The sequence below is a fragment of the Athene cunicularia genome (genome assembly GCF_003259725.1).
Source record: "Athene cunicularia isolate RWA chromosome 8 unlocalized genomic scaffold, athCun1 chr8_part1, whole genome shotgun sequence".
NCBI lineage: Eukaryota > Metazoa > Chordata > Aves > Strigiformes > Strigidae > Athene > Athene cunicularia.
In genome coordinates, this window is record NW_020799109.1 from 9,274,082 (window position 1) to 9,299,962 (window position 25,881).

General features: G+C 41.9%; 1 protein-coding gene across 1 annotated transcript in view; it reads left to right on the plus strand.

Moving 5' to 3' along the window:
* The window catches only part of TRABD2B (TraB domain containing 2B), a 290,728-nt gene that overhangs the window by 169,171 nt on the left and 95,676 nt on the right, over window positions 1–25,881 (plus strand). Inside the window, exon 4 of the mRNA XM_026853884.1 lies at window positions 8,402–8,576. Coding sequence (XP_026709685.1) covers window positions 8,402–8,576 — 175 coding nt within the window. The remainder of the gene's footprint in view (window positions 1–8,401; window positions 8,577–25,881) is intronic.

Below are 25,881 nucleotides of genomic sequence, written 5' to 3' on the forward strand. Positions count from 1 at the left end.
TTTTTTTTTTTTTTCCCCTAAGTGCTTGGAAAGCAACTATTTAATGTGTGGAAAAACAAATAGAAAACATACATGGAGGTCATGACTTCTCAGGGATTTGTTGAAAGTCTTTTTTAATGGGGATAAAAGTATCACCCCCCAAGCTGCTTGTGAAATGCACATCCCATCCCTGTGGCCTTTCTGCTTCCCCCCCCCTCTTTTTTTTTTTTTAAAGCATGCTTCCGTCAACCCAAATATATGGGAGGAGAAGGTAAAACCAGGCAGGGCACATGACTGTCGTTTGGCCAGGTGTCACCTGGGAGGACAGCAGTGGCAGAACAGGTTTGGGGCTCCCAGGAGGTGTCTCCACGCAGGTGCAGTGAGGGATGAAGCCGCAGGGACTTGGTGTCCAGGCACTCCGGGGGCTGCAGCCCACCCTGCCTGCAGTCAAGTTTGCACTCAAGCCAGCAATGACTCCTACAGCTCTTGTGCCACCTGCAGAGTTGTTTTTTAAAAGTATCATCCTGCTTTCCCCTTCCACATCTCCTATTTGTAATTTTCCTCTATATTTTTACCTCCAGTGGCTCACAGACCTCAGCTAGCTAATTTGAAACTCAAAGACTGCCGTGTTCACACCCAAGTTGCTGCGCCATGCTGAGAGGTACCCAAGCTAGCTTTAAATCGGGTAGGCCAATTACAGAAAGCTTGCTGGCGTGAGCTGCAATGCATCTGCAGCTTATATGGACCCTGAGCAGTAATGTGGGTGGGCAGGGATTAGCTCACAGCCAGAAGTGGCTCCCCAGGGCTGGTCACAAGAAATGTACTTGCTTTTACATTAGCTTTCCTTGTGCTTTTGGACTTTATTTCCTCCTTCGCTTCCCTTCAAGCAAAAAGTATTTTTGCCTTTTTTTTTTTTTTTTTCCCCTCCAGCCTCATCCAAATATTTTCTGTGGGTTTCTGTTTCGCTACAGTATTGGGTTTGTGAGAGGAGAGACTTCTCATCCTCTTCATTGCTATTTCCAAGGAAGAGGGTACAGGCAGACTGCTGGGGTCACTAGCCTTGTGCCTCTTCCTCTGAGGCAGCAGACAGAGGAAACAATGTGTTGGAAAACAGTACCTGGGCTCACAAACAGGGGGGCGTGAGACTTGCCAACCTCACCTGCTATCCCGGGAGCCTCAACACACCCCCAAAGGACAGGAATGGGGACCTGCAGAGCAGCCCAGCAAAAGGAGTTGTTAGCCTTTAGTTCAGAAAGGATTAGACATGGCTAAGCAGAGCAGAAATGCTGGAAGCTGCAGGATCCCATTCCAGCTGCAATGAATCAAAGCCAGAAAATAGTTTAAGCTTCATGAAGCCACACTCCGGTCTACCACCAGTTTTCAAGACCATGCTTTCCACTGAGTGAGAGCTGGCTGTCCCTTTTTCAGGGCTGTTCCTTGCCTTTGGAGGTTTGGGACTTTACAGGCTCCTGCTAAGCCAAGGGACGGGATGAAAAATCCTGCCGTGGGAATACTGAGTTGGTCCAAACCCCAGCAGCACTTCACAGAGGCCTCCGTGGCACAAGGATGCAGGGATGGATGTGGCCAGCCAGCATGGCTGGTGGGCAAGTGTGGGTGGGAGAAGTGTGACTGACTTTTTGATGTGCACTCAAAAACTGTGCCTCTAGCTGCAGTGAGAGCTGTCCCTGGTGAACTGCTTGGCTTTCTTCAAAGGGGTGGGGACAAAACTGGATGAGCATAGACTGGGGATATGTTTACGCTTTCTGTGATTTCACATCACTCTGAGTCTGTATCTGAGTTTGGTGTCGGGTTATGCTTCTAATAAATCATTCAGCAGCACAGAATCCACCAAACTGACATACTTATCCTGACTACAACCTCCAAAATGTGCTGGATGTGCCTGTATCAAGTCCCATCTTGGGTAGAAGGTTGCCTTAGGAAAAGGAAAGGAGTGATGGAACTGACTTATCCTGAAGATCAAAGACTCCTTTTACAGTCCACTCAGGCTTCTAATATAATACTTTATATTTTGGTGCTTAAAATTAAGCAATAATGGGTTAGTAACAACATGCTTGAACTGGACACCTTTTTGCAGAGCTCCTTCCTGATTTCCTTTTTCCATGACAAGCTAGAAGCTCATCTTCTTGACAGCTGCCAACATTGGGCTTTGAGCTAAATGAGATTAACCAGACACCCCCCTCCTTGGCCAGTGAAGGTCCCTGTCAGGATGGAAGCTCAGGACTGCTATAGGAGAACCAATCAAGTCAGCAGCAGCATTTGTCTCTGCAGCAGCCACGTCCTCGTCAAGAAGATGCTTGCTCTCGCAGCCCATTCACTTTGTGCTATTTGGATCATTCATATCAGAGGCTGCAGTAAGTGGATATTGCTCTCCCAGATGCCAGAAAGGTCCATAAATCCAAGGGAAACAGGTGTCTTCCAAGTCCAGAGCAGTATATTTTGCAGCACTGCAGTAAAAACCACAATGCCCTGTCAAGGCTGGTTAGTGGGAGGGTATCCTCCCTTCATAAACGAATGATAACTCGAGCTCAGATGTCAGCCTCTGACCCGAGAAGGGCTGGTGTGAATTTAGGTCTGTTCGTTTTGTCAGAGGAGCCAGTGGGTTTTGGGATGCTGTTTTGGCTTCCTGGCAGCCCCTATAAGCCATGCTGTCAGCTCTTGAGATCCTTATCTTGCATAGTGCTGTCAACTGTGTAAAAGTTCCTGACCTGCGTGGTACAGGGAAAATCCTTCAAAGCATGATCCTTTGCTTGTCTTCTGGCCTCTGCCCATATAAAGCTCATAAACTAGAAGACTAATAAAGAGAACCCAATCTTTATCATGTTTTTAAAAAAATGAATGTAGCCAGCATGATCTGGGAACAACTCCCTGCTAACAACTGGAGATAAGGATTACTAGCACGGAGGCTGAGCCCTCCTATCAGCAAAAGATGGATGAGGTTTCTATTGAGGTGCTGGACTGGGTCTTGGGAAGCTGATGGCCAACTCCCCGCCTTGCCATAGATGTCCCTTGTGACCCTGGATGTGCCGCCTCCTATTTTCTCTGTTTAACCTGTGAATGCTCTGGGGAGAGAAGGAGAAATAAGGCATTTTTATTATTAAGAGATTCCCCTGCAAGATTAGTGATGATACTGCACTTGCAGTGCTCTGGAAGTTTGGGCATTGCACAGGAGGTGAGGCTGGAAAGCCATTAGTTATCTGCTGATTAGGAGACAGTGGGAGAAACGAGTCTCAGAAGCCAAGAGGGTTGAGCAAGATATAGGAAGATAATGGCAGGAATGGTTTTAGAAACATTATTTTTTCCATGGCAGGGGTTGGCTTTCCATTTCCCTCTCTCAAATCGTTCCTCTTCATCTGCAGATAGACTTATGGTTGAAGACCACCTCTGCTTGCACGCAGGCAAGAAAGGGCACGCAGCCCTTTATTCTAATGTTGGTAGTATTGGTTTTTCATTGACATTATCTTACAATTTGAATGCACATTCCAGTGTCCACTTGAACAGAATTAGGCTAAAAAAGGTTATCAGAGGATTGGGAAATGTAGTGTATAGGACTAGGAATGATAACACATCTGACTGTGATTTGATACTGGACTGAATCTAGAGCAGTTCCACTGTAGCCAATAGATCCACAGCAGGAAAAAAAAAAATGCTAACCAGAGTTGATGGTGCTTATATGTGTCCAAAAAAATTTATTTGCAGATAGATATTCACAACTCTGGCATCATGCCTTTGCCCAGAATATTTGTCCAAATATTAAAAAATAGTAAATAAGAAAATGTACTTAAATTTAGTCTGGTGTTTATGAATTTTCAGCTGAACTTTGGCAGTAAGCCCTAAATGTGACCCCCCCCCCCCCCCCCATTTCTTTGTCTCTGCAGACAAAGCTGACAATATAACCTAGATCTTGAGATATGGCTTATGCATTTTTCTAAGCTTAAGTTATGTTGTTAGCTCTTATGCTAATGATTACAGCAGAATCCCAACCTCCTCCCACAAAGTATTTGTGGGAAGAGAGGTTACCACTGAGCATTGTCTTGGACTTTGGGTCTTCCTTTGGGGCCTTCAACAGCTAGATTCAGCCAGTGCCTTGTATGTAACATCGTCAGAATGTCTTGCTGTCCCCATGTTACAGATGGACTTTTGAGAGACAGGAGGAATAAAGCCAAATGCTTCAAAGATACTTAGTGGAGGTTAAGTGCTCAGTTTCCTTTGAAGGTCTAAACCCAAATGTCATGCTTGTGATCATGCAAGAGATTTGTTTCGCCCATGGGAACAGAACCATTTTTTCAGGGTAGTGTCATAACCACTCCACAGTCCTTACTCTTTTTTCTTCCTAAAGCTCCCACTGACTTCAAAGATGAAGAATTATGGCCCGCATCCCACAGCACTGTGAGCTCGGACGTGTGTGCAGAGCTTTACCCACACATATATTCCATCAGGGATACTGACTCAAGTAAAATTACACAGGCAGTATGGAGGGAAAGAAATTTCTGTAAGGCCAGGACTTAGCTTCTTTTTTGTTTTCATATTCTCTTCCTTTAATCTCAAAAGCTTAACTAAGAAATGCAGGGTGTACATAATAACTGAGTTTGGGCTCCATCTATACTGTCCATAGGAGAGCTGTAACACAAAATAAATAGGAATAGAAAAAAGGAAGAGTTCTAGCTGATTCAGTCAAACAAAATACTCATTCTTTTGAACACCTCTGAATAAATTATATTATTGAATTTCCATGGGAAATATGTAGTGTGTGTATTTTTATATATATATGAGTTTGTTGGATTTTCAGAAAACTGCATGGCTTGCAGACTGGACAGAAAGAATCTATTTATCTCTTGTCATATGTATCCACTACAAAGTGAGCACACCCTGGGTGATGGGTAGAACTCTTTTTTTTCTGCTAATCCAACTGCTACTCTCCTAGATGAATAGCAAAATTAGAAGTTAGGATTTTTCAACAGTCACATCATCCATCTCACTATCATTTAAATACTCGTAACAGTATTCAGCTATTATCAGGTGGTCAGTCCCTCACCCATTGGCACAGCAAATGTTTCATCCATTCACTCTCCATTCAAAACAACAAATACCTATCATTAAAATGTTGAGATTAATTTTTACACTGAATGGAAACAGAAATGTTTGATAAAGTGAAAGAAGGAAGGTGCATCCCTCTGGTGCATTCTTTAGCCCATCCATTTAAAACAATGGATTTTCTTTTTTCAATGAAACCCCTTGAATTCTGGCTGCAGTTAACAGCTTCCTGATTGCATGTGACTGTTTTTTGACTTCCTGATCCCTGTCTGGTGGTTAGGAATCCAAAGGGTTTCTTAAATCAACAGGAGCAGCTGCCTCCTTGAAGCCAGGCATGGTGTATGTCACCGACTGTGGAAAGGAACTGCGATACAAGGAGGAGCGGAGGTGATTAATGGGGCCAGTGTCGTAGCTCAGAGTGTGGTTGCACTACTGTGTATGGGCATACTTACTTCAATCATCTATCTTCTGTCCTCTGCCACACACACGCAGAAACATACATGCATGTTTTGGTTTTGCCACTGATGGAGCAGTCATTAGAAATACAGGAATGCGCAAGATGTAGTGGGATCTGTAGCCGATGATGTGCCTCTAGAGGTGATGCCTTCCTTTGTCTTGTTCCTTGGACAAGCATGAGAAATGCTGACAAAACCCAGTCCTTCATTTTAAATTTATCTCTCTGCCACTGGCAAATTCTTTCCCACAGAAAGAGAAAGAAAGAAAGAAAAGGAGGGAAAAAAAGACAAGTAAATGGCTCCATTTTGTGGACTGTATTTTAGATTAGATAAAGAAGAGGAAGAAACCAGGTTAAATGTGGATGTAGGCTTGGAAGTGATGGAGAAGTTGCACAAGCTGAAGGAAGGTGCTTTCCTTCTTGGCAAAGACTCTTGGTCAAGGTCTGAACACAACTTCTGTCCTTGGGCTATCTAGACTTCCAGTGTCAGAGCTTTCCCCTAGCTGGAGTGAGATTCACAAAGCCATTTGATCCCCCAGAACTGCTCCTCCTGTTTTGTGTAAGAGCAGGTTGTCCTCACAGGCAATGCTGTACCTTTCTTCCCCCAAAGCATCTCAGATGTTTCAATACCAGGTCCCATCAGTTCCCAGCCTTCACTCCCCTTCAGCCAAAAGCAGGGAATAAGAGACTTCTCTTCTCTGTTGAGCCTTCAGATGTTACCAAAAAAATATCACCTTTCATTTTGGTCTCTGAAGGCTCCCCTGACTTCTGGCTCAGCTACACCAACCCATTAAACACAGAGCTTCAGTACAGAGGAGGTACAAAGGCTTGTGATAACTGCATGGACCAACTGATTTACAGCTTTGCATTGAAGAGGTTATTGCAAGTGTAAAATGGCCACTCATTCCTCAGACTTTATTCCTACAATAAAAAGCCACTGCATCCTTTGCTGCCGTAGCCAGCAGCATTTTACCCCTCCAACTCAGCAGGCTGCTCCTGAGTCCCTTTGAGACAAACGCACATTCTTGCCAGACATTGAGGCAGCTTCCCTGTGTATTAACAGGAAACTGGTGTCTCCGATAGGTCTGGCTTAATGGGACTTATTATTTGTTGAGTGCTGGCAAAGGGCTAAACTGAGAACAAGGTGCAAAGTACTTGCATGCTCTGAGGAGTTCACAAGATACCCTGGTGAAGCCAAGCCTCCAAGCCGTGCTGGAAAGCCTGGAGGAAGGAATGACTCAGGGTAATGGAATTGAACCCTTAAGGAAGGACGTGCTGGGAGAAGTGTGGTGATTTAGCAAAGCAGGTTGAGAAGTTGTTTGGAAAATTAAAGGTCCAGCTGGTCCATGTGGCCCAATGGCCTAGGGCAGGTCTCCATCAGAAGCAGGATTCTCCAGCCTCATGAGATCCCCTGGCTCAGGAGATGTGGTGCCCATTTCTTTCTCACCCAGGTGGGTAAAGCCTTTGGTGGGAATCCAGAGCAAGGCCCAGACTTGTCCTTCTGCATAATGCATGCTGCTTGGTCCCCCAGACGTTAGGAGAGCTGTAGCTCAGGCTTCAATAGAAAAGCTTTAAGGAGAGCCACTGAGAAGATGGAAATTAGTTCTTTCCCTAAGACTGGCTGAAAGCCTTTGGAGAGGCAGTACAAGTGAAGAGGGTGGGAAGAGAGAAAAATTGTTGTAATAAAAGCACGTCACCAAAGAAAGACTAAAGGCAAGTTTTAGAAAACGAAGTACAGGAATTTGGTACAGTAGAAAACCAGAGAAACAATTAACCAAAGAACAGAGTCCTTGCACCAAGTATTGAATGACAGCAAGTAAGGGATGTTCCCCTTATGGGCTGTGCATGGAATATCATTACCACTGACTCAGATTAACACTGGAAATCCTGGCAGCTTTACATGTACCCAGGGACTCAGAAATCCAAATCAGGATTTTGCAGCTTAACCTGCTTTCCAGTGGTGAGGCACAGAAAATCTCCGGAAGGTGCCTGGGTCCTGTTAGCAGTCATCAAACACTGCCCACTTACAGCACTTCACACGGCAGGGCCCATAGCCTCCGGAACGCTCCTGGTTAGACCTTGGACCCTCACCGTATCGACAGAAATTGCCTGTCCTAATAGGCAGAGACTTCTGGCTTGTCTGTCCATTATAGCTTAGGTTTTGGCTGATTCCTGCGTCTGCTGCCTTGACTCCTTGGGTCCTTGGGGTTTCAGCCTTTCTTCTGTGCCTCTGAATGTCTCTCCTCATAAAAACAGGGACTGAAGGAGCAGTTCTTGTGGAAATCCCCTTCTTGGAAGTGTCAGGAATGTTTCAAGGATTTATGTGTTGCAGTGCATGGTCTTCTCTGGTGAGACCTATTAGCATCTAAAGCTGCAAGAAAGATGAGAAGGTTTACCCTGTTCACATCTTCCTATGTCTGGGTTTGCTAACCTTTCCTACTTTTTAAACTGTTAGGTTATTAAAAAGTAACCTACCCGAGCCAAATCTTGCAGTCCTGACTCAAGTTCATCATGACCTTAGCCAAGAACAGATTACAGGACTTGTTCTGATATTAAATACCTAATGAACTGTGTTGAACCAGCAGAGAATAAAGGTTTTAGTAAGTCACCCAAATGTAACACCTAAAGCTACATTCTGCTGAAGAAACAGGAAAAAAAAAAAATAGCTTAAATTTCATTTAGTAAAATTCTAGTTTCATTTAAAAAAAAAAAAAGTGTTGGTTGGTGATTCTTTTTTTGTTGTTTTGTAGAGATCCCAGCAACCCCACAAGCTCTTACTCTCTAGTGGCTTGTGAGATTTATTTTTGTGTGTGATAGTGATGTTCAGGTGGTTTAAATAACACTGGATTAAAACATCAGGTGTTTTGGGCATTACTCAACTGCTGTCACCTGAATAACAATCTCTCTCCATTTCAGGTCCCTAACTTCATCAACACAACGCTCCCACCCCATGAGCAGGTGACAGCTCAGGAGATAGACAGTTACTTCAGACAGGAGCTCATCTACAAGAGGAATGAGAGGATGGGGAAGAGAGTGATGGCACTTTTAAGGGAGAACACAGACAAGAGTTTCTTCTTTGCCTTTGGAGCAGGTATGGCATGAATTTTTCTATTTTATTTGGTTATTATGATTGGAAGTGGTTTGAATGCTTCAGGATTTTGTCTCTAGTCCTGCAGGAAGATTTCTTAGGGGACTTCCCTTTGAAGCAGAAGGGCTTTTGTTTGTCTAAACACACTTCTAAAATGCAGCCAGTTGGTGTAGGAGGTGACTCTGGGTCTGGCCAGGCTGTGGATAGTCTGCACACCTTTGCTTTCCATTCAGTTATAGAAATGTAAAGCTGTTAATGCTTTTCATGCTGTTGTGTTTGTTCCCAGCCCAGCCTGTGAGCTGCTTGGGTTATATTCACATCACAGTTGTGTCTGTGGCCGCAAGTGTGGGAGATTGTTGATTTGTCTTTGAATTTGCAAGCCTAGGTACTGATGGCAGTGACTGTGGGAGTACAGACCTTGCTGTGCCATAGGCATGTGTGTGTGGCTCAGGCTGCTGCACTGTGGTTTCAAACCTTTTGGGGTTGCTGTAGCTAGACTTTCTCAATGGGTGACTTAGCTACTTTGGTGGTGTGTCTGGTTTTGGACCTTGCACAAATGTGTGAGTTATGTGTGTAGCTAAATACCAGCATTTTAAATCATTAAGTAAAAATCCAATGTGTCCCTCTGCCTGTTTAAATTCTCTATGCGAAGTCTGCAGAACCAAGATGTCTATGGTACTTCCACAAGTCTGTAACTGTACGTGCTACTGTCCTTTCTCTCCCTTTTTTTTATTTTCCCCTTTTCCAATGGAATTCACATTTGTGTGCAATAAAAGTATAAACAATAACTGTTTAGGCACCAGTTCAGCAGAATCCTGAGTATCTGCTTAAGTGGCTCTTTCAGCTCCCTCAACTTCAAGGAAGCCTGAGATTGTCGTGCCGAGAACCGATCCGCTCCTCCTGTTCCCTCTCCATGACAATTTCTCATTTTTGACAGAACTTTGCTTCTCATCCCATGACTCTCGCTATGAACTTTGGCAACAAGTTGCCTTTTGCTACTCACTTCAGTGGGAATTTTGATTAAAGACTGTGGAGTTTAGCAGAGATACATGCATTCTGATGTATTAATTTTTTGAGTGTATCCAGACTGAATTTTTTGAAGGTTATTTAATCTCAAGCTTGCCTGATATTTCTGTCCAAGGAGTTTTGCTTAACTGTTTTTACAGTCAGAAAATACATCATGGTGGTTCATAATTGGGCAGGGGTTCATAAAAACCAGCTTGTCTTAACTGATGGAGCAAAGTTTATCAGAGATTATTGAACATTATAGTTTTGACGTAGTCTCCAGTTCTGGAATTCCCTTAACTTTTATATACTGGAGCTGAGAGGATAAACTGGGCATCGTTGCCCACTTGACTTACACCTTTTCCTGGGTATCAGTTACAGCCCCCAGCTTGAGACAGGATCTTGGGTTAGAGGGGTCATGAATTCAATCCACTGCAGCTATGTGTATGTGCTAATAACAGAAACTAAATTAAGCAAATGGATATTGATTACATTGCTTTCTATAGAAAGTCACGTCTAAGTTGTGGGAAGTTTGGGCTTTCATTTGCTGTCCCTGTCAGAGATCTACTTGAAACTCCCCAGCAGCATCACTTGAGAAAGCTGGCTCATACAAAACAAGTCTCCTCTGGTCCTTTACTTGCCATTTTCTATCATGTTGTAAACCACCTTTGTGGTTGGGAATTTTTCTTTTTCCTGGCAGACTGTAGCAGGACAGAGCAGACATGTGCAGCTGGATTTATTGAATACCAGGGCACAGGACATGCTGAGGAAAGCTTTTTGGTTTGGGTCCTTTGTTTCAGCATCCCTTTGGCCTTTCTCACTAAAGCAGGCCATCCCTACTTTAAGTACAGTTAATTCCTCTCTTTTCTCGGGTGTTTTATTCTTTGTGCAGTAAGTACTGAGTAAATTACTAATTTTTCAATGCCAAAACTTTTATGTGGCTGAAGTGCAAGCAAGTTAATTTCCTCTTATGATTCAAATGCAGTTTTTCTCCTGAAGGTTTTTGTTGGTTTTTTTTCCCCCACACTGAATTATAAGAGATATTTCTACATTTTGTATTTTGCATTCTTATATCTACTTCTTGAATTTTAGGGTGTTTCTTTGGTATGGACTTGGGTAATGAGTTCAAATTGTGCTGGGGTCATGAATTCAAATAAAAATTGTGTGGAAATTGGTGCAGAGTGCCACTTGGGTACAGCAAGAGTCACCCTGGGAAAAGCTCTGCTGTTTCTCTAAAGAATGATTATCTTCCAGTAAAGCTGTGGCTATTGTGCTGATTGGAATATAGCAGGCAATTAATTTAGTTGCCTGTGTAACTATGCGTGTTTATGGCCTGGTTATTAGCTATTTTACACATAGAATCTCTACCTTCTTCATCCTGCCTTGCTTTTAAATGAAGGCTGATCAAAATCGTTCAGCTGATAGTATTTTGGTAGAAAATGGGTCAACAGAAATTCTGGGGAAAACAGAAGAGTCTTGGGGATGTGGAAGTTGTAAGGGAACAGGCATTTGAATACTGAGCAAGCTGAGATAAACCAGTGTTTAGATCCACAAAGTGAAGCAAAACATTTTTATGCTATTGGAATTTTTTTTGCTGTTCCTGTATTAAAACAAAACCAAAAAAAAAAAAAAAAAGAAATTTACACAATTCTAAATAGAGCTTTTCGGTTTTCTGACATTTTTAAAAATAAAAAGTTGACTTCTGAATAGAATCCCCTTTCCATTCCTTCCATGGCATTACTCACAATTTTAATGCATTGGAACAGTTCAGACTTTTAATTTATTCCTTTATAAAACACATAGAAGTGAAAATAGCCATTTATTCTTTCTACTTGCATTTCTTTCTCCTCTCCAAGAAAAATACAGGCTTTGGGTAAAATGGAACCCTGCTCTATACACAGCTCTGTACGCTTCATTCTTCTCCTGCCAGGGTTTACCGTATTCAGATTTAATGTGAAAATCTCACCATACCTATATTCACAGTAACTATGCTCTAGTAATGAAACAGCATTTATTGTTTGTGCAGTTAAATGATATTTTTCGGGTAACGTTAACTTCCCTTTGAATGAATGAAGGTAGCTAAATGGAGTACTTTCAAATAGAATTTGAGTGTTTACTTGGGTTTTGTGTTTCAAAAATCCATCCTGGATTACTAGAAATTATTGATCCGTAATAACAGTGCAGCATCTTAGACCTGATACATACAGGCAACTTATAAAGACCCATTTACAGTCAAGAAAGAGAGACGCAGCCAAGAGCACATGGGCTGTTAAAAAGAGTTAATATTTTGGCAACTAAGACTATACACATGAAGTCAATGTTTAAGAAGAAAATCACTCTGGTTTATTTCATTTTTATGGGCAAATAATTTTCAAGTAACACTTATGATAACAGATGGATAAATTTATGTCTGCAGTTAATTTGAACGATAATTTCCCTAGGATGTTTTACTTACTTGCATTTCTTTCTTTCTTTCTTTTATGAGAGCTGTCAGTTTTGTAGCTGAGAGCTGGATTTACTGCTTCAGAAATTCGGATGCTGCTCCAATTCACAAATGTTTATTAGCAGACAAATCAGTAGGCTTTAAGGCAGCAGGTTTGGTTATTTAAAATAGTAAATATATCATGGAGAACATTCCTTTAGTGCTGAGACAGGGTTGAAATGCAAGTACCATAGCATCTTCTCCAGCAAGAGGGGAATCAAACTGTCTCTGGACCTGCAGTGGAGGAAAGCACATGTTTTCCCACTCCAGCCAGGTCCAGGCATCCCCCTGCATCTGAGAGGTCAGAGAAGACCTGGGCTTGTCCACGGTGTGGTGAAAGCCAGAGCAGGATGGTGACTGCAGTTTCTGATGAAGTCAGTGTGTGTTAACAGGGATCGATGTGTATGAAAGTTGGACCCCTCTTGCTCATCTGTAGGCTTCAGTCGTGGAGATTTGTTATCTACTTGTTGATGGATTAGGTTTAAATTTCCGAGAAGTTCTGCAGGAAACAAAAAAAGATACAGGCTCTGTAGATATCTGTGTGCTCCCATGAAAGCAGAGGAGTTTGTCCCAGAGTAGGAACAGCAGAAGTAAATTTTGATATTTTTGTTTCTATGCTCGGAACAGGTGAATTCTGTCCCCTCTACCAAACTGTAGATTTTTCTCAGCCAGCATTGGGCAGACAGCATCATCAGTAATGGTTCTGGTCATCATAAATTAGACTGTTAACAATAATCCTATAATAGTTTGAGTTGGAAGGGACCTTTAAAGGTCGTCTAGTCCAACCTGTCAAATAACATTTCCAAAAGACTTTGGAAACAATATGTAATGTATTATCTGGTGATTCTTCGTAATGGGACTCAGAAGTGGGTTGCACTGTTTTCACTAGGGAAAGTGAGAATTGTGCAAATTTTCTATAGGATGGGGTTGGTCTGAGAGCACAGCGAGAATATAAAATCACATTTCCCTAGTCCTCAGTTCCAGCTCCTTCTCTTTTGTCCTGTCTACAAATGATTTCCAAGAGGAATTTCAGCACACATCATTTTAGATACTGGAGATACTAAAGATAGGAACAGGCTCACCCTTCAATTTCTGGAGTGAGTAGGGAGTGACAGATGTTTCCAAGGTGTCTCAGGCCTTGCTTGGTCTTGATCACCACTGAGATATGCTTATTTTTTTCCAAAAACTAAAGAGTGCCTGAGAAGATACCAAAATGAGGTAGCTGTCTTGAATATGCTTCATCTGTGGCTGAGAAGGTGACCACAACTGAGATGAAACATTTGAAACAAGTTGCATTTGAGTGGTGGTGGGAAGACGGTGGGAGGTGGAGGTGGAATTTTTTTTTTGTTACTGGAAACCATATTTCTACTCAGTAGTTTGGGAAAGGAAAGGAAGTGATGGGTACTATACATAGCTTAAACACAAGTAATTAAAATCCAGAGAGCCTTTGTGAAAGCCATTAGCACCTGCCACCAGATCTGGCACTCAGGTTCACATATGTTACTTGAAAGTGTTGGGTTTTTTTTTTTTAAAGGGAAATGCCTTGAGGCTGACATCCAACTGCACACTGAGGGCTGGGGATTTACAGATGTTGAATATGCAAATATCTGTTTTGCATTCCCAAGTGATGCAGTGTTGCTACAAATCAGGCACGAAGTTACACTCGCTCTTGTGCTGCTGAGAGTGATCTCAGCCTGGCATCGGAAGTCCGGTCCTCTGTCTTCCAGGATTGTGTAGCTCTTTCCCATTTCCATTTGTTGTCTTGTATCCTCATAGAACATAAAAGAAAAAAAAAAAAAAAAAGGAGAAAGAAAAAAGAAAACACTTGCAGGCTGGAATATAAAGAGACTTTATCCCCCAGGTCAGGCGTCCTGGTCCAACGCTGATTAGTGGTGCTACTGACATCACTAGCACAGTTCATCAACGGGTTGTCTCAGTGGAGCAAGAAGTTGGCGACCAGGAGATTGAACTTGGCGAGCCTACAAAAGAGAAGAAAAGGGTGAATTAACAGTTTGCAGATGCTAGAATTCCCTCTGCTCATGTTTATTTGGGCATCCAGATGCTTATAGTGAGGTCGGCCTGTTTTTGTGTATGGATTTCTTTTACTATTAGTTTTTAAGGCAAAGTATCACTTTGCTTTTAAAAATAGACTTGCATGCTAATTTTGACCCAAACCATGTAATTGAGTCATTTAAAAGTCTGCATTAAACAGGCAATGCCTGATTCTCTTTTCAGACACTCTGTTGTAAATCAGGAGATACTCCACTAGGGAAAAGCTTGTTCCAAGTGCAAATCCAGACTGTAGCCTTTTAAAATAAAATAAAAAAAGGAGGGGGAAATTTTTTTTAATATACATTGATCTTGTATAATGTGGAGGTTTGGAAGTCCCTGAATATTTGCTTTTCACCTGAAGCTTTAATCGACAAAGAGAGAGTGCCTGAGTTAGGGAGGCCAAAATAAACCTACCTGCACTACCCTTTTGTGCAGAGGGAACTGCTGTCCTGAAGACTGATTCCTGTAATTCTGATTTAACAAAAAATCCTGTTGTATAACAAGATACTAATTGTAGAAACACAGTATAGCGTATGCAATGGTGAGAGCTATCTTGAGGCTGCTGTCACCTGCACCAAGCAAGGAAGGCCGAAGACACAGCAGGTGAAAGAACAGACTTGTGTAATTGGATTTGCACTTTGCTTTTTATACTGGTGTGTCACCACCTAAACTGTTGAAGGAAGCTGGACAAGCCCTGGACTTCCTTTGGTGGTCTGGTGGAGAATCCATCATGCTCAATGGGGAGTCCTGCCTGGCTACTTCTCACTGTTGCTTTCATCGTGGCTCCACTGGCGGAGCCCAGATCCAGGCCTTTATGTTTGTTAGTTGAGGGTATTCAAGTAAATGTTAAAAGCAAGTAAAACGGGCCTTGCAAACTGCAGTGTATAAGTTTACCATCTCTGGTGTAATTCTTCCTGTGATGAATGGGGAAAGTTGCATGTACACAGTAGGATTTTGGTTTAAAGAAATGCATACATTAATGTCAGCTCCTCTGGGTCTCTGACATTTTCATATCCTATTTATTATTATGCCTGTGCCAAGTTCTACTGTATAAGTCTAATTCTGCCTGCCTGTTCTCAAAGAAAAGAAAGCTATATTGGCCCCTCCTGTCCTATAATATAGCGATTTTGGCTATGCCCTTGCTGTATTTCTCCTCAACATTTGAGATTTAAAGATGTAGACATAATTCAGGAAACTTTCTCTTTTCAGAACTGCAAAGACTCATGACCAATTTACACCCAGGCTTAAGCACTCTGCTGAACAGGAATGGGCTTAAACATGGGATGAAATATGCTTTCACCCGCCACACGCAAGAACTTGCTGTGGACCCACAGGCCACCCTGTAAGCTCTCAGGAGACCAGGCAGAGGTCCCATATAAATCTAGATTTCACAACGGGAGTGTTGAAATCAATATATGAATGCCAGACAATTCATCACTTTCCATCCCAAAACTGTCTCATCAGAAAATTCCCAAACAGCTCTAACAGTGCTGTTGGGAAGATTTTAAAGGGGCAATATGGAGAACCCAAAGACTGGCCATGTTCCTCTAATACTGAGCTTTCTGTGGGATGCTTGTGTGAAAAGGCAGATAGAATACAGACTGCGAAGGATCCAGGGATCTTGTCTCAGCTGGGATACCTTTGTGAGCTACCTGCAGTAATTAAGATCTCTCTGCATGTGTTTGCACTTGCAGTCACCTTGCTGCATGTTGTTGTCCCAGAGCACAAGGAAATTTGGCTCCTCAATTTCCTTAAATTCAGAGCTTGTTATGTTAGCACAAATCCTTCACTAGTGGTTCACATTAATGCAAGCTGACAGGGTTGACACGGGTTCATGTTCCTTTCTGCTGCCCCTCCTGCCAGGGCGCTTACTCCAGTGGAGGAGCGAGGATGTCCCAAGGCATCCTAGACCACTACAGCTGTATCCCCTGCAGCTCCACTGTCAGAGCCTTGGACTACTAGAGCAGGGCTTGGAAAGGGAATTTAGTAGAGCAAGGAACTGGTTTGTGCTGCTTGTGGTGTTGGTCTCCTACAGGTTCAAATAATTTCTGACCAGTTTTAGGGCCAAGTTGCAGGATGACTGCATATGGGGAAGAACTGGTGATCTTCCTGATGCACTGGAAAGGCAGGGCATGACTGCTGGATGGAGTTAGTTGTTTTGCAAAAGTAGATGTGAAACTGGAAGCTTTAAAAAGCCTGGCTGTAATTTATGTGGGTTTCTTGAGGATTTTTACTGGTATGGAAACTGGAACTGGAAATCTCATTAAACTGGGCGTTCTTGTGAGAGTTCCAGGTTTTCTTGGTCATGGTTATGCCAGGAATACCATCAGAGCAAACTCACTGAGAAAGGATTTATGGGTTTGGGATCAGAGTCTATTCTCACTGAATTAATGGTAGTTCTGCAACTGACATCAAGGTGACTGGCATGTGCACCTGGATGAGACAACATTTATTTGTCATTCCAGTTCTTTAATCTAGGCTGCTACTTTCACATTACTGGAAAACATCAATACTCTCTTTATAAGCCTATTAAATCCCAGTTTCATTGTTATTTTCTCTGGTAGATCAGAAGAGATGTGTCAAGGAAAAGAAAATGTGTGTGAAATATACCTCTGTCCAAAAAAAATATTTAAATATCAGAAATGTAAAGTGAAGGTAGAATTACTTAGAGAGGCAGAAGGGAAATAATTAGAGCTCCAGCCAGCAAGAAGAGATGTCGTAAACTCCAGTTTTTCACCTCTCCTAGACATTCAAAACACAAACTCTGCCACTGTTCAGCCATTTTATAGAGGCCTGTAGAAAGCAACAGAGGTCTGTTGGACATAATTGCTCTGGTGGCAACTAAAACTGGGCTCAAACCCAAGTCCAATAGCTAAGCTGCCATCTGAAATTGGAAGAAGTTTGGGTTCACGCTTGAATCTCGGCTCCCTTTCTGCTCCGTGCAATAGACCTAATGAAACCCTGAGTCTTGACTGATGGGGAGTGAGAAGCAGCTCCAAACCAGGGAAAATGTTGTTCTTTGAATATAGTCTCTAAAAGATTAGTAACAAAATTTGAAAATATGGGAATTATTAGTGAAATGGAGCACACTGGTGTTCTGATACTAGGGTGCTGCTTTTGATAGAAGCTCCAGAGCTGTGGCTGCTGGAAGCCCACAGGTGACTGGCTTGGAGGTAGGTAGCCTCAGAGGTCTAGCTCTTGGTAGACAAGTTTGCTAAAGAATTGTGAACTGAAACATGGCAAAATACGATTTCAGAACTACCAGGCTTTACTCCTGTCTATTTCCAGGCAGGCAGTGGGAAAGAGGAGGCAAATGAATAAGCAGAAAACTGGATGAATCTGTCTTGGAACTTCTTCTGGTTTTTGAGAGATATTCAATCAGACCTAGAAAATGCTTTGGTTTCAATAAACTGTTATTCATCAACTGAAAATTATTCTGCCAGAGAACTTCCAAACACCTTTTTAATCTAAACATAGCACTTTGGTGGAGTTCAGCTTTGGATCTATCCTGGCAGAAAAGTGAAGTCTCCATCGTTTTCCTGGAATAATGTTGCAGGACTGAAACCTATGTGAATTGTATCTAATATAAATAACTTGAATATTTTTAGTATTTTTCTGTACTTTATTATGGGAAATACCTTAAATACTGAGGTTTGCAAACTTTTAAAAATTGTTTTTATACACTGAAGGTAAATGGAGAGAAAAATCAAATGCCACCACTGGGTTAACTCAGAATGAAATTCGGCACCAGTTTTCAGTATTTATACAGAATTCACATTCACTTTGCGTTTTTCCTTAAGGTGTTTGAGGTACAGTGAAACTGCCGTGAGGTTCTTATCACTTAGCGATCTGGTCTGGTTCCAGTTGAAAATTTTGCAGTACCTCTCACTGGGATTGGTTTAAAAGGAACAGAAATCTGCCAAAGAAATAAAGACTTCATTATTGACATCAATGCTATTTTTAATCTGGTTTCCTAAGGAAATGAGGCTTAAGCAATCGTGGTGTTTGTGAGTGTGTGTGTGTGTGTATACATAGGTGTGTGTGAATATGTCTTTCCCTCTCCTGAATTTTTCATCTGTTGGCTGATTATAACCAAACTTGACAGATGGCTAGAGTTTCCAAGATAATAAGTTCTTGCATGCTTCATGAAAATAAGTGATTGGACAGATGAAAAAGAAATTCATAGTGCGCATCCACTGAAAGAGCACAGCATGGGCTCAACTTTTATTAGATTTCAGAAAATCCCTGTGGGAGAGGGAGGTGAGACACATCTCCATAGATAACTTCACTTTATTGGTTCCTCTGCATGTGGGAGGATGTAGTGTGTAGTACATATATTGGTCATGGCATGGTTTGAACACAACAATGATGTTTAGAGTAAATAGTTATTATCTAGAGTATCTCAGGAGCCATGTATTATGTCTGGGCTGCCCTCTAATGAGGTGTTCATTCTCAAGGCCAGAGCAATATCAGGGAGCAGGTTTGTAAATGTGACCAAGGCATGGCTCCAGGACTCTCTATAAACCTAATGAGTCGTGGTCACTCAAACTGTGCAGCTCACTGCTGCTAATTGGCCAAGTGTGCCATCAACCATGCCCAAAAATGTTCTTAAGTAGCCAAGGGGTGAAAAGAGCATCAGAATGAGTCCAGGAGGCAGCCTGGGGCTGCATTCCTATGTGCAAAGTTCAGGAATGCTTTCCCCAGAATAAAGGTCATTCCCTTGAGAGCTGAAACAGCTCATGGCAATGGGGAACAAAATTAAGAAATAAAGGAAAGAATAAAGCATGACCTGGAGGAGAGCAGTTTTGCAATATTCGCTTACCAGAGAAGGGGATGGTTGTCACTTAGCAGTTGGAGAAGATGCTCAGAAAACTTTGTGATGAGGAGAGTACTTGAAACCTTTCCAGAGCAAGATACAGATAGAGATCAGAAAAGCCAAGCCAGAGTTAGTTCTTAATTTATTTTTTCTTTCCCTGAGATTGAAAATTATGTATCTAGTATCTTGGTAACAGTGATAACTGTTGGGGTGGGACTCTCCCTCTTGAACTGTAGGTGTCTGAAAGTTCAGGGAATCTTCTGTGTAATATCATCAGGTTCCTTTCAAAACCCCAGAGGACAAATCCTCCCACTTATCTCAGATGCATATTTTAAGATGGAAGAAATTGCCCTTTGGAGACATCTTTCCACTGACTACAGAGGAAACATAGAAAACTGGCCTCCAACAGATGCCTGACTTTCAGATGAGTGGGATTTGTTGAACCCTGAGAGCAGGAGTCAAGAATTCAGGGTGTTTTGTCCTTACCTCTACCTGACCTTGAGCAAGCTGCTCAGTGTACTAATTGCTCCCTGAGCAATATTTTGTGTTGCTGCCAATGGCAGAGCCTTAGTAGTCCTGAGGAAAAATTGCAAGCAGAAGACTGACACGGGATTGCTTTCCATCATGCCCTGGAGAAGATCTTGGCATGGACTCTAGGGGAAAAGAAAGCCCTCTGCCACCATTTCCAGAAAATTCATCCAGGGACATGTTTTACTGTTGTTGGAGAGGGAGATCTGTAACACACCCACCCCCCAACCCCATAGCAGTCCACAACTTTTGCATCCTATCGTGTAACACGGTTGAAGCCCAAGGTTGACCAACCGCTTTGTTCACTGTTCAGATCGCCCTGTGAGCCCTGGTGCTTGGAGCAAACTGTCCATCTTTGTGATTGCACAGAATAGACGGATTCAGGTGTGCAGAAGAGTAAAGCATTTCTGTCTTTCCTTGCTTCTTGGCTGTAGGGAGAGAAAGCCACTTTGGTGCAAGTGCAGTCATTCAAAGAAAACAGAACTGCTGACAAGAGAGCTTTTTTTTTTTTTTTTTCTGTTGGTCAAGGACAGTTATCCCTTTTGCAAGGGAAGAAGCCAGCAGTCAAAACAAAAAAAACAAAAAAAAAAATTGACATACCATGTGTCTTGAGTTTTGACTGTTCTCTTAAAGCAGCAACCACGTCAGATGTGGAACTGCTGTAATGGGGAGTGATTCAGACCTGGAGACTCTTTGAAACAGCTTTCTGATATAACATGTCTTTTTGCATTCAAGGGGGAAAATAGGAAGGTGTGTGGGTGGGTGCTTTGTTTTGTTTTTTAGCATTACGGAGAGACTTGCCAGATAGTGGTCCCACAGGGGAGACTTGCTGAGTCTGTAGTATTTACTCAGCATCTCCCTGGAACACCAGCATCTTAGAAATTGTCTTCCTGAATTTACATTCCCAGTTCAATCATCTCCCACACAATAAAAGCTCCAGTGTTGGCTTGCCTTTAACTTCTGTGCAGTGCAGTGCTCCTGTCAAAAGGGAGCCCTTCCTCCTGGCGTTTCTGTTTTTCTTAATGCCTGCCAATCATCCCGCTTGCCTTTGCCCAAAGTTTGTTGTCTTTGCAGTTGGTCACAGCATGAGCTACCAAAAAGCTCGCTGAGCTTGACGGGGTATTCTGTTAACCTAACCCTAACACATGATCTTCCACCTCCCCAGCACACAAAGGGCCTTTTCACTGGCCCACCACAGCTCAAAGATTTCATTTCATGTGTTACAATTAATCTGTATTTATTGCCACTTATCTTAAATGGCTAACAATATCAAGAGTTTAAAAAGTGCTTTTAATGTCAAACTGGGTCAATTAAAACTCTACTTAAAATATTTGCAAAACTCCTAGCCTGCAAGTTGCCCCCTCAGTCTGCTGTTAAGCAAAATGTTTTAAATAAATAGACGCAGCTTGAGGAGACTGACATTTGGTAAAATTCCACTTGATATTTTAGTAGAATCCAGGATTAATTTCCTTACTCCTACATTCACTTGCTTTTTTATAAAAGGAGAAAAATTAATAATATTTTAGATGGTTATAAATATTTGAAAGATTGTTTCAATCAATTAAATAAACTCAGGAGATAGCCTCAAAACTTTTAATGCAAGAAGAGACCATTAGATCAATCTGATCTGGAATTTCATCCTGTTCTGTGGATCCTAATAGTGTGTGTTTTAACTGAGTTCAGGCCTCTGAGGGTCACAAGTAATCTCTTTTTTTTGTTTTAAACTCCTTCAGTATTATGTGTGGGCATGGAAAATAAAGTACTAGAACATAAAATATTAAAAAGTTAAATCATGAATAAGCAGCTTTTAAAAGTGTATCTGGGTTTTTCTGAAGGCTGAAGATGGCTGGAGGAATCTACTTTTTCCCTTTCCAGAAAAGCCCCCAGTTTTGCCTTGGACTTTTTTTTAAGAAGCTCAGTTTGCAGGACAGCCTTAAATTATGTGAGATAAGTGTTGGTGTACTGCCCATGAGAACTCTGAGCTCTTATGTAGTTTAGCCAAGGTTGCACCGTGTTAGGATGGAGACACATCTCATGGAGAAGTCCCAAGAGGGACCCCGAGGTAGGACTTTGTCGTGTTGGATGCATTAGATGTACAGACTAAGTGAGATCCCAGGCTGGGGCAATTCACTACCTAAACTAAAGGTCTGTCCACATGGAGCCATTTGGATTTTAAGCTCTGATCCTCAAACACTTACAGTTTCCATGAGCAGCGACATTAACGAAGCTTGGTCTCCTATGGTTTTAAGTCATTTGCTTCAATTCCCAGCGGTCTAATTAGGTTTGAACTGTAGCTGAGGCATTTCTATTAATTAGGGCATTCATATTATCTTTATAGGTCTCTGATGTCCCTAATAAGGCTCACCCTGCAACTTTTCTTTCCACAGGAGAGATTGGTGAGTCTCTATCCAGCCATATGTTTTCATAAAATATATAAGGACGGGCTGTCTTGGAGACAGCTACTCTTCCGTCTAATAGATCTGAAATTTGCCCATGGGTCCAGAATATTTCAGGGGCGATTGTACAAACAAAAGCATATGCACAGAGGGACAGCAGAATCCTGTAAGCATCATGTTCTTTGGAAACAAGGTTAGAATGAAATTGCAGTATTTATGCAGTGTAAATATTGCACAACTTGAGGACACCAAATGGTTTTTATCATTTCTTTAGTAATTTCTCCTTGAGAAATATTTAATTAAACAAATCTGACTTTCTCAAATGATCTGTAAGTCCATTTTTATAGGTTAGGTATAGAAACATTTTTTTTTTTTTTTTTTTTTTTTTTTTTTTTTTTTTTTTCTTCTTGCTATCCATAAGAGTGTGATTATTTCCATTTGGAGGAAAGCAAATGTTCTGTTCTTCGACATCAGTTGTCTAATGAATGCAAAGATACTGGCTTGTGGATGTGCTTTTATTGCTTGTTAGTTGCTGTCCTGTTTGTTATTCTTTTTGGTTTTGTTTTTAATCTTAGTCATAGTATCAAGAAGCCAAGTGATGCTGATGACTAGTTGCATCCCAGGAGTGGCAAATAGCACAAAGCTGACAGCTTGCAAACAAGTCATGGACTGAAATATGTTCACATAAACTATTTATTTTTTTAAATGCTTGCAAGCAGGAATACTGTGAGTTTGCCATTACTGCTTTTCATCTCCAGACTACTGAGTCCTGTCAGCCTCATTTCAGGCATGTGTGGCACGAAGATATACGTGGCCCTGATTCATTTATATCCGCCTCTTTGGATCTGACAAAAATGTCTCACTTGAAAAGGTCTGGTTTGAAATCTTTTTGAAGACTGTTGTCTCTGGCAGTGTTAACCAAGGCCCTGAAAGGCTCTTTTCCTGGACGAGGACCACTGCCTTAGACTGACCTTTTGTTAAAATCTTTCATTTCCTCAAAGAACCATTAAAAGACTGTGTGTTAATATTCAGCTTTCTTGTGCAGATCTGGGTACCAAAGTGCTCTGGCCAGCTTCACAGGAGGCCAGAGATGACAAGATGACAACAGGGAGTTGAAAACTCTGAAATTTGGTGGCAGCATGTAGTAAGGCAGGAATCTAGTTGCAGATTCCCATCAGATGGACTAGCCTAGCTCCAAGCATCTCTGCTAGGAACATTTAAACCCATAGGCTAATTTCCCTTCAATTTGATAGAAGGTGGAAGTTCATGTGACTGTGTTCCTATTTGGAAAGAGGGGGCTTTGGCAAGAGGAGGAAGCTTCTGTTAATGTTCTCATTCAGGAAAAGGTTGTGATGTAAACTCACTCCTTACTAGGTATTGGAAAAGGAGCTCATTCTCCATACACAGGTCTGTAGGAAAACACACTTTGGTTCCACTGATCAGGAAAAAACTTGTATTTTAATGCTATTTTATACTAAACTTAAGTGTTCAGGATTTTGCAGGCTCTCAGCTCCTCATCTGCTGCACTGGATCCAGAGAATGAGATGAGGCTTTGCCAAAACTTGGCTGAAAAGGAGGAGATATGTGATTGAGCCTCACCAAGGGGCCAGCAGAGAGGAGGTTGGGTACCAGTTCAGTATAGTAGAGGCACCAGTCTAGTATTAACAAAATACAAACACAATTGTGTTGGAAATCACTTCCTGCTGGGTGAGAAAGGGAAATGAATATAGCAAAATAAAACTTGAGTCTTAAAAGGGAAGGGAAGCGCAGTCTAGTTACAGCCTTGGATCACTATAACTGTGGGAAAATGTGATGAGACTGTACCCAAGCACATTTTCTTTTTTCCTTTTTTTTTTTTTCCTGTTAATTCTGCACTGTTGTGCATAAGCAGGCAATGATGGATTGTCCTGGAGTTCTGTGCGTAGTATTGAAGAGAGCTGGATTTAATTGTCCTGTATTTATTGTGTAAAAGGAATGAATTATGAGCCACTTTACAGCATCTCCAGTGAAAGTGATTATCAGCACTGCTCCTCGCCAGAGATATAACTCTGTCAAGCAGACTCCCTCCTCTCTTGGGTTCCTCGGAAAAAGCTCGTGAATTTGCTGTCTCCTGCCAGTGAAAGCTCAGGGTGAAATACAAAACCAAAAGCTGCCAATAGCTATATATTCAGTTCAGATGTTGTAGGATTTTTTTTTTTTTTTTTTTTTTTTTTCCCTTTTTCCCCCTGAGTGGAAGATCAGTCAGGGCTTTTGGAGCATACAGTTGAAATAGTGCAGCAGAATGTGTTCCCAGTTGATTGTTCTTTTGATTTTGTAGGTGAGCTGTATGGTTGAGAAGACTTGACTGTTGCCTTTAATAACCTTTGACCAGGGCTCTTGCACACTTACAATACAGTTGGTCGTGATGCTATGGAAAGGCACCCTTCACCCACATGCACCCAACCATATCTCATAGCTGTTTTCACACTGCTCCTCCCTGCAACACGCAGATAACCCCAGAAATAGGTTTAAGCTGAGGCGGATGTATAAAAGGAATGTTATGAGCTCTGCCTCCAAGACATTGTAGAATAATTCATCTGCAGAAGAGCAGGCTGTGTTGCTCTTTGCCTTTTCTGTTGACTACTGTAGCTTATTAAAGGGCAGCGGGGTGAATTGCAGGGACTGTCACATTGTCTGACAAAGATATTCTGGGGGGTAATGCTCCCCAATGTTGCAGAACAACAGCTGCAAGGGGAAATTTTGTGTTAAGGTTTATTTAGATGTGCAGAATTATTTTCAGTACCTTCAAGAGAGCTGGCTTGTTCTGTGTGCTCTGGGAAGCTATAGGTCCTGTCCCCCCTGCTAGTAGGCTTCTTGTGCTGACCTGCAAACAAACGTGAGATTCCTGTGTGCTCACAGATAATTTTATGCCTGGGATACCCCAGATAAACAAGTTAATCAGCACGTAGATAGGGATAAAATGCATATGCAACTGTGCAAGCACTTAGAAAACGGCGCCTTTCTGCACCCCTTCACATGAGCAGATTTCACATGGATTTATCAACAGGTCTACAATTGCCAGAAAGTCTGTTCTTGAAAAGAAGAATTAAAAGGGAGAAGAAAAAAAAAGGCTGTAAAAAGCCCCTGACTCTAATGGTACTACCAGGTAGCATGTGCAATTCATTTAACTATGAGTCTACAAATGTGTTAGCTCATAGCTGTGGTAACACTCATGGCAGCAGTCCCCAGGCTGAAAACTGTCCTGCTAATTAATAACAGCTAAGAACAGAGGTTATGTAGAGTGTCAGAGCGACAGGTCATGAATTAGGAGAGGAGCGTTTGTGGTCACGTCTTCTGTATGCGGAGAATTATTTTTGAAACAATTCCCTATATAACTGTGCTCATGCATCTTGGAAAATCAGCTGTTTAATGCACAAACTTGTGATGAGTCTTTCATTTCTTCCACTCTGTCATTCAATCGATTTATTTTCAGTCCTTTGACTGTAAGTCAGAGGAGTATCAGCTGCAATGGAGAAAATTTAGGAAAAAAAGATTTGGAAATTTACCTTGTTTTGTGAACTGAAAAGACTGTCTGAACTTTGAACAGAGCTGCTTGGAGAAGTTGTGGAGTTAAATGGCTGGATGAGCCTTCCATGGGATGTGAAGTCTTGGGTGGCCACGTGTCCATTACCCAGAAATGGGCCAGAGTCTCTGGGGAAGAGCTGGATGACAACCTTGTCACAAAATGGTACTTCACTCCAGAATGCCAATTCATGGTGGCTTTTTGTAAGACAGTTTTTCAGGGAGGAGGGGGACACAACACAGCATAGGATATATATTTTATGCCATGAGACTTTTCACTTTTTCCCTTGCAAATAGCTGTTTGCCTTGGTGGTTGCTAGATTCATTTGGGGTGTGGGAAACAGAGGCTTGTGTCCATTCCTGATTCTTGAGTTAATGCAAGGAATTGGGTGTTTGATTTGCTTTTTGTGTAATTACTGCAGGAGGAGGACAGTGATAGATGGAGCATCCGAAGAAGAGCTTTCCAGA